At 44.1% G+C, this 9,782-nt stretch overlaps 1 protein-coding gene across 3 annotated transcripts in view; it reads right to left on the bottom strand.

Annotated features, from left to right (window-relative positions):
- Window positions 1-984: 984 nt before the first annotated feature.
- The window catches only part of cadm3 (cell adhesion molecule 3), a gene marked incomplete at its 3' end in the record, with an annotated part of 118,941 nt that continues 110,143 nt past the window's right edge, over window positions 985-9,782 (bottom strand). For all 3 annotated transcript variants that reach the window (XM_083781406.1, XM_083781404.1, XM_083781405.1), the window contains exons 6-7: window positions 3,965-4,135; window positions 985-1,079 (exon numbers count right to left, since the gene is read on the bottom strand). In XM_083781406.1, coding sequence (XP_083637532.1) covers window positions 985-1,079; window positions 3,965-4,135 — 266 coding nt within the window. The remainder of the gene's footprint in view (window positions 1,080-3,964; window positions 4,136-9,782) is intronic.

The following is a 9,782-nucleotide window of genomic DNA, read 5'->3' as shown; positions in this document are numbered from 1 at the left end:
GAGGAGAGGAGAGGAATCAATAGGCTTGTTGCTGAGGTTCATTTATAATGCAGACAGAGAAGGCAAGGAGTCTGAGTGTGTATATTGTTGTTATTAATGGGCTTGCAGTTGGTGTGTGTGTGTGTGTGTGTGTGTGTGTGTACACTGTACAGTATATGTGTGTGTGTGTGTGTGTGTGTGTGTGTGTGTGTGTGTGTGTGTGTGTGTGTGTGTGTGTGTGTGTGTGTGTGTGTGCGCGCGCGCACGTGTGTCTGTCTGTCTGCGTGCGTGCGTGTGCACGTGTCGTGTACGTGCATGTGTCATGTGTGTGTGCGTGTGTGTGCGTCATCATGTTCTGCAGATAAGCTGTGTTTGAACACGTGGTGAATACCTGTGCAAGCAGATGTTTTGTTCAGTAATTGAGCATGTCCCGGTTTGTTTGTTTGCGCGCTTGTGACGTGTGTGTGTGTGTGTGTGTGTGTGTGTGTGTGTGTGCATGTGTGTGCATGTGTGTAATATTGAGTATTTGACACACACACGGCTAAGCTCAAGGCTCAGTTTTACCAACATGATGTACACATGTGCATATTAATGTACCGGTAGTTATGCTGCTTATTCAAGGATTGTATGGTTCAGTCAGCAATTAAAAATAAAAGATAAGCATGTGCACCACTTTGTTGATATAATATTAACTGCCACTGAACATCCTCAAAATGACTCCAGATGAATAAAATACAAATTATGCATAAATTCTAATTTATTGCCTCAATAAATAAGCATGCCTGCCGTCTTTAATGTTTTTAATTCTTAACCCATTAAGAACAAAACAAAAAAAACACCCAGAATTGTATAGAATGCTGCCTGCACCGTCTGTGCACATACAACTGTGTGTGTTTGTGTGTGTGTGTGTGTGTGTGTGTGTGTGTGTGTGTGTGTGTGTGTGTGTGTGTGTGTGTGTGTGTGTGTGTGTGTGTGTGTGTGTGTGTGTGTGTGTGTGTGTGAGTCTTACTCTGGGTTTCCGTTGCCTATGCATTGCAGATGAAACTTCTCCCCTTCTCTGGGCAGATCGCTCTCTGGCTGGATTTCCACATTAGGAGTAACTGCAGAAGGATGCCAAACACACACACACACACACACACACACACACACACACACACACACACACACACACACACACACACACACACACACACACACACACACACACACACACACACACACACAATTCAATTGGCTTTATTGGCATGAGAAAACATACGTTTACATTGCCAAAGCAGAAAGAACAATACAACAATACAATCAAAACAAAAATTATGTACTTTGAAGGTCAGAATCTTCAATAGATCAACTTTTATGTACCAAGATCACTCGATGCAGGTATAGTGCAGGAATATACACAATGATTAGTCAGTTGTTTCATAACATTAAAATAGCGGCCTCATTACCATATTTACACACACACAAACACGCGTGTGCGCGCACGCATACCAAAGGCACATTTCAATCCCCCATTCATCCTCTTGTCGTTCCACTAATATATACTCCACTCCTGTAGGAGTCAGTATCTCTCCACCCATCTCAGCCTCCCACAATGACATAACCCTCCCTAGCAAGCTTTACACAACACCCCTACCGCCCTACCCACCCCACAGCCTCTACTTCACTGCCCACCGCACCCACTCAGCGCTAACTGCAGTACCGCCGCTCGCCTCACAGGTGGCAGCACCGCCCCAGCAGGCAGGCAGGCAGACAGGCAGGCAGCATACAGTACTGTATATACTATAGTTAGGCTACTTGCGGTGTGTTAACATCTATGTTGGAGCTTCACTCAGTCCTTCAGCGGACCGGAGGCTCTTCTTATCCAGAGAGCAGCTTACCTTCTCAACGAGGCCCCAACGAGGCTTAAATTCACCTCGCCGCCGACATTACAAACAAGAATGGAAGAGCTCTGGGCTGCATTGACCTGATATCGCAAATGGGATATATATATATATATATATATATATATATATATATATATATATATATACACACACTGTAGTGTACATATGCTCTAGGGTTTTCCTCATCAATAATACATAAGGGCAGACAAGGACACAGGGGGTTCAGGTGGAAAGTTTGTGCCATTCGCTCTTTTTCTCTGCATGCCACCTCATTTAGCCTGACCATCACTGCTCTCTCTCTCTCTCTCTCTCTGCAAATCTTTGAATATGTATATATATATATATATATATTATATTTTAAAGGAAACATTTTGAACTAAATTCTTCTGGTGGCCTCCCTGGTACAACATATTGTACCAGTGGCTGCTTGCTATGCACGTTGCAGCAGGCCTGTACTGTATTATGTCCATTAGCTGTCCACTTGTGACTTTGTGTCAGCTTTCTGGCTAAAGCGTGGGTTTACTGTGGGGGTGTGTGTGTGTGTGTGTGTGTGTAGAGAAGATCATACAAATTCTCCAAAAAACTAAAGTGCCGTCGCCTCCTATCCTTCAATGGATTTTTATACAGTTTGTGTATTTTTTGTGGTTCCCTGTGGTTTTGAAATATGGCTCCACAATAAGTCGTCATAAATAATATTTTGTTATTTTCTCCACGGGGGTTGTTTTGTTGAGGGTTGATGGAATATTGAATACATTAAAGATGGAGTGCCGAGATTTTTGTATTTCTCCAGTTTTTCATGTGTTCATGAGGTGGCAGTACTTCATTAGACCCCTTGGTGTGGTTGTTATGTGCAATGATGTCTTGACCAGTCAAACGTGCCAATGAAGAAGAAGAAAGTGCCAGTGATATAGTGACATCCCCTCCCCTAACCCCTCCCCCTTTATCATACAACAACAGCTGTGGATGCGGCTTCAGTTCAGGGTGATCACCACCCACCAGGCAAACCAGGCATACTTAATGAACTGGTGGGGGTGTTCACATAAAAACAGCATTTTAACTAGAAAAAGTGCCCTTCCGGGCACAGGTCTCCACCAGGTTATCCACAGATCCGTGCAGTTAGAGGTAAAAACACTTTTCGGCCAGTTATAGCGCCACCTTGAGGCTGAGTTGAAATTGTTCATGTGGCATTTCGTCCTCGGCCTAGTGGGAATGTGGGTGCACAATTTCACGGAAATCACGCGATGTGTTCATGATTTGCAGCATTTTGTTTGAAACTGAGCACTCCTGTGAACTTTGGAAGCCAATCTTAACCAATCAGGATGGAGTCTGATAAATCTGAAAGACCGGTTTCGTTGAATGGCTCTAGAGAGACTGTGTACCAATTTGCGTGATGTTTGGACAAAATCTGTAGGTGTACTGTGCAAAAACTTGTTTTGCACAAAGCGGCCTCCTGGTGGCGCTATAACAGGCCGTTCTGGAAAGTTTGGGGCAGAGGTTCATGGTTGGCATCCAGGGAGTGTGTGTGCAAAATATGGCATCGACCGGGTTAACGGTGGCCGAGATTAGCTGTTCACGGACACACGGACACACGGACACACACACGGACACACGGACACACGGACGGACACGCGGACGGACGGAGTGCAAAACATACTCTCCCCACATGCCTTCGGCCTGGTGGAGACAACTACTGTACATATTCTTTGAAAATATCCGTCCTCCTTATATAATACATAATACCTGATGATCATGTTTTAGGGTCGGAAAAAATCATGGCACGTCCTTCTTTAATATTGAATACATTAATGATTGAATAGTAAATGATATGGCTGAGTCATGCATGTCACTGAAGATCATGTCACAGGTGCCACCTGTCAAAACCAATCCCTTGCATGAAGTCACGCTAACGAACAATTATTTATAATAGGTCTCTGATTTTCCCATTCACAGTTTTTCCCCATGTGCGCACGCACGCACGCACTCACACACGCACACACACACGCACGCACGCACGCACATACATACACACACACACACACACACACACACACACACGCACACAGACACACACAGGCACTCCCCCACAGTTCGAGAAGACTCACAGAGGACACGGAGGGCTCTCTCGCTCCTGGTGTCGCCCGGGGCGAGCGAGGCGTGGTCGACGGCGCAGGCCACCAGGGAGTTGTGGTCGGCCCGGGTCACCTCTATGGTGAGCTCGCTGATCACCGTGTAGGTGGACTCCCCTGGGGTGACCTCCACCACGTTGGGGCTTTCTGAGGAGAGAGAGAGATGGTGGACACCGTTAGGCATGGAACCATTCATTCACTCTGTTATGGTGGACACCGTTAGGCATGGAACCATTCATTCACTGTTATGGTGGACACCGTTAGGCATGGAACCATTCATTCACTGTTATGGTGGACACCGTTAGGCATGGAACCATTCATTCACTCTGTTATGGTGGACACCGTTAGGCATGGAACCATTCATTCACTGTTATGGTGGACACCGTTAGGCATGGAACCATTCATTCACTGTTATGGTGGACACCGTTAGGCATGGAACCATTCATTCACTGTTATGGTGGACACCGTTAGGCATGGAACCATTCATTCACTGTTATGGTGGACACCGTTAGGCATGGAACCATTCATTCACTGTTATGGTGGACACCGTTAGGCATGGAACCATTCATTCACTCTGTTATGGTGGACACCGTTAGGCATGGAACCATTCATTCACTGTTATGGTGGACACCGTTAGGCATGGAACCATTCATTCACTGTTATGGTGGACACCGTTAGGCATGGAACCATTCATTCACTGTTATGGTGGACACCGTTAGGCATGGAACCATTCCTTCACTCTGTTATGGTGGACACCGTTAGGCATGGAACCATTCATTCACCATTCATTCACTGTTATGGTGGACACCGTTAGGCATGGAACCATTCCTTCACTCTGTTATGGTGGACACCGTTAGGCATGGAACCATTCATTCACTGTTATGGTGGACACCGTTAGGCATGGAACCATTCATTCACTGTTATGGTGGACACCGTTAGGCATGGAACCATTCATTCACTGTTATGGTGGACACCGTTAGGCATGGAACCATTCCTTCACTCTGTTATGGTGGACACCGTTAGGCATGGAACCATTCATTCACTCTGTTATGGTGGACACCGTTAGGCATGGAACCATTCCTTCACTCTGTTATGGTGGACACCGTTAGGCATGGAACCATTCCTTCACTCTGTTATGGTGGACACCGTTAGGCATGGAACCATTCATTCACTGTTATGGTGGACACCGTTAGGCATGGAACCATTCATTCACTCTGTTATGGTGGACACCGTTAGGCATGGAACCATTCATTCACTCTGTTATGGTGGACACCGTTAGGCATGGAACCATTCATTCACTCTGTTATGGTGGACACCGTTAGGCATGGAACCATTCATTCACTGTTATGGTGGACACCGTTAGGCATGGAACCATTCATTCACTCTGTTATGGTGGACACCGTTAGGCATGGAACCATTCATTCACTGTTATGGTGGACACCGTTAGGCATGGAACCATTCATTCACTGTTATGGTGGACACCGTTAGGCATGGAACCATTCATTCACTGTTATGGTGGACACCGTTAGGCATGGAACCATTCATTCACTCTGTTATTATGGTGGACACCGTTAGGCATGGAACCATTCATTCACTCTGTTATGGTGGACACCGTTAGGCATGGAACCATTCATTCACTCTGTTATGGTGGACACCGTTAGGCATGGAACCATTCATTCACTGTTATGGTGGACACCGTTAGGCATGGAACCATTCATTCACTGTTATGGTGGACACCGTTAGGCATGGAACCATTCCTTCACACTGTTATGGTGGACACCGTTAGGCATGGAACCATTCATTCACTGTTATGGTGGACACCGTTAGGCATGGAACCATTCCTTCACACTGTTATGGTGGACACCGTTAGGCATGGAACCATTCATTCACTCTGTTATGGTGGACACCGTTAGGCATGGAACCATTCGTTCACTGTTATGGTGGACACCGTTAGGCATGGAACCATTCATTCACCATTCATTCACTCTGTTATGGTGGACACCGTTAGGCATGGAACCATTCCTTCACTCTGTTATTATGGTGGACACCGTTAGGCATGGAACCATTCATTCACCATTCCTTCACTCTGTTGCCAGAAGGTATCGAAGCATTGAAAGTAGATTTTCCAAGAGCTTCCCCCCTATTCAACTCACAATACCATACAAATCACCATACTATAGGTTCACATTGTAATTTTCCAGACATTATTTTTATTTGTATTATTCTTTATTTTATTTTTATTTATTTATTTATTTTTATTTATTTATTTTCACAAATCCAGTTTAGTTTTACTAGAGCGGTGGCCGTTGGAGCGTCTAGAGTGGTGCCCGTTGGGCACTGGCCTACTTGGAACGATGCAAGTTGCAAATGCATGCCCCACCTTATGTCTGTGTCCCTTTCGAGGCCCATATATGGAGTTCTTTGTCAGGCTGCAGGCATGCCCAAATATGGAGTCTATGCAGATGTAAAATGTCAGAACAGGCCAGCTCCATATATGGACACTGGGCAGGAGCGGTTTTGGACAACCGTGGGTCCGACCGACTTGACACTGGCCACTACACTCCCTGTGGTGGGGTGGAGCATGTGTGTCTAATTTGAAGTAGGTGGGGCGAACGGTTCACACACACACACACACACACACACACACACACACACACACTCGTTCTTTTAAATACAGTAGCAAATTACTTTAAAAATATGTTTTAACCGATTCTCAAATTGTGATTTCATTCGATTTGAATCAATGTACGATATACCGTTGCATACATGCCTACACCATTAATTCCTCACCGTACATGTCGACTAAATGTTCGTCGACTACATTTTTTCACTGACGAAAACAAAATAAAAACAAAATGTATTTAATTTCACGAATTCTTCTCTGTACATCAAAATGTACAATTTAGTCATGTAGCGGATGCACTTTATCCAGAGCAACTAAGAAACGTAAACACATACATCCAATGCAGATAGAACAGCGTAGTGGTAAACCAAGAACCAAGCGTTAATCTAAAACAATTACTATCAAAGTAATACATATAGTGGCTTTTACAGTTTATTTATTAGCAAGCACCTATGCTGCTATACCTGCTACACTGTATGCACTCTATCACTCATTCCTGCATTGGATTGATGCCATTAAGATCATTTTGTTGTACACTTGTGTTCAATGACTAAATAAAACCATCCTCCATCCATCCATCCATCCATCCATGAGGCAGAGGGGTGGGGTTGGGGGGTGAAGGCGTGGTGGAAAAGTGGGAGGAGGGGCGGCATTAGGTGGAGCGTTCAGTAAACAGATGACAAATTCCCATTGATGTAAATTCCCTTATAAATATTTTACTGTATATTGTATCTCCCCCCGGAAGCAGGCAAATAAACACAAACAAATGAGCTGGCAGCGCCACAAGTACACATGCTAGAGGCAGCAGGCAAATACACAAACTGTAGTAATTTAATTATCATGAAAAGACAGCTTTACATTAATGTAGTGTTCAGAGTAATCGGAAATGAAAGAAAGCAAAGACGTCTGTCCACTTTCATTTTTATCCCATGATTTTGCAACCCATTTTTTAATTGACACCCAGTGTCAATTATCTAATCCTGGGCTCTCTCTGCTAACCTGGGGAGAGCAACGGACTGACCTTATGCTTCCTTCTATGAGTCTAAGCCGCTTCTTTTCACCTGATATGGGGAGTTTCCCCGGTTGGACGTATCGCGTGGAAGGAGTAAGGAACACGTTTTTCCTACCAGTTCCTTTCCCCTCGATCAGGCTGACATTGGGGAGGCAGGTTAGAGACCAGGATTACTGCATGTTTTTTGTGAGGTTAGTCTAGGTTATCCATAGATATTAAACAAAATAGATGCCTCATTGGCCGCTGCAGTTCATTGGAGCGATGTGTCTCCAGCAAGGCTAGGAACTTCCTAGCAGCGAAGGTGGAAGTCAAGCGGAAGTGACTACTGGCCAATCACAGCGTGTCTTTTCCGGGATGTATCAATTCAATCCAATAGAGCTTGATTGGCAGGAGGAAACAAACGTTTACATTGCCGCTGGGAAAGAGGATGTTGCACCTCTGATTGGCCTTCCAAACTTCCTGTGACACACGCAGAAGCTTGGCAAGCTTCCGCTATGCCACAGAGATTCTAGAACAAGAGACGATACTCCAATTAAGTCCCATATTAACAATGCCTCTGCCATATTGGAGTGATGATGCAAATTGCTTTAAAAAAAAATCATGCTGTGTTTTTATTCTACTATCATACATCATAATGTTTCCATAACTGGTCTGTGTTTAGTGGAAAAGGTATTCAATAAATAAATATGCATACTACTATAATGTATTTATCATATTTATGAATGGAACAAAGCAGAAATTAGTAACATTTATTCAGAATTTCAGGGTGAATTTTCAGATGACATTGCAGTGGTCAGCTGCATCCTTCCATCTCAGGTCACAGCACTGTTGAGCACGCATGGTTAAGGAGGTTGTGCACTGGAGCAAGGCAAACCGCCTCTGGCTCAATGCTAACGAGACCAAGGAGATGGTGGTGGACTATATGACACGACCTGACATGACCTCCAACATAAATGCAGAGGCAGTGGAGAATGTAGACAACTACAAGTTTCTAGTTTCCTTGTGCACCTAAACAGGTAGTTGGACTGGTCTGACTACTCTGATGCACTGTGTTCTTCTCGAGAAGGCTCAGATCTTTCAGCGTATGCAGCAGGATGCTGCAAATGGCTGGTGAGGAAGGCAGGCTCCGTCGTGGGGTCCCACTGGAGTGGGTGGTTTAGGTGCATACAGCGAGGAAGCTGTACGCCATAATGGCAAACCCGAGTGTTCTAGATAGATTTAATCATGAATTGGAACATCCCAATGATAAAAAAGCCCATAAAATCGACTCCAAGTTTGCCAAACGTGTCAAAAGGTATACAGTAACTCGTTTTCACATAGCCAAATGTTGGAAAAGGGTTCCAGACACACCCAATTGTAATGATAAGTATTCCAACGTGTTTGTAATGGTCAAATAACATGAACTAGACACCAAGTTTGCATTTGTAGCTCATCTGGTTCAAATCCATTTTAGGTGGCAGCCATATTTGATTTGGCCACCATGGTGACCCCAAAGGTCACAGGCTCTGGCGCACTAGCTTGATCATTAGAGAATGCTACATCTGGGACAAATGTCAGATGCTGTGACACTCTGTATGTATGAAACATAAGCTTTTGGCTAAAATGTGTATGTTTCATTGTGCTAGGTGCCAATCACTTTAGTTGAAGTGTTCTCTTTAACAAATGTTATACATTTCATGATCTAGATTAACATAATAGTAAACTAAGGCACCAATACTTGTTTCAGATGTTAGGAATAATGTATTTATGACATTTGAGAAAGAATTTGTGTTGCCAAAATCAATATGACAGATACTATACAATAAAAACAGCAGAACAATATTTTCGTTTTTTGGTTATATACTTCTATTTACATTTCTGGCTTATGACAAAATACTGCAGGATATTATGAGTAGAACTTTTAACCCAAAGTCCAGAAGGGTATTATCTATGCAAAAATGCATCGAATGAGTAGTGCCCATGACACAGGAAAGAAATTCATTTTCTAGGCACTTTTTCTGGGGTCCCAACACAGCCTAACACTTAACTCCATATATAGGAATAAAGGGACACAGGGAGACAGATATAGAAATCTCCATGAATGGGCATAAAAGGGACACATACATATGGGTGGAACGGGTACTCTGACACGGGTACAACGGGTATTGCATATCCGGGTG

This window comes from Protomyctophum parallelum (genome assembly GCF_964188405.1).
Source record: "Protomyctophum parallelum genome assembly, chromosome: 14".
Classification (NCBI taxonomy): domain Eukaryota; kingdom Metazoa; phylum Chordata; class Actinopteri; order Myctophiformes; family Myctophidae; genus Protomyctophum; species Protomyctophum parallelum.
The sequence above is the reverse complement of the archived record's forward strand: the minus strand, read 5'-3'. Positions and strand labels throughout refer to the sequence as shown.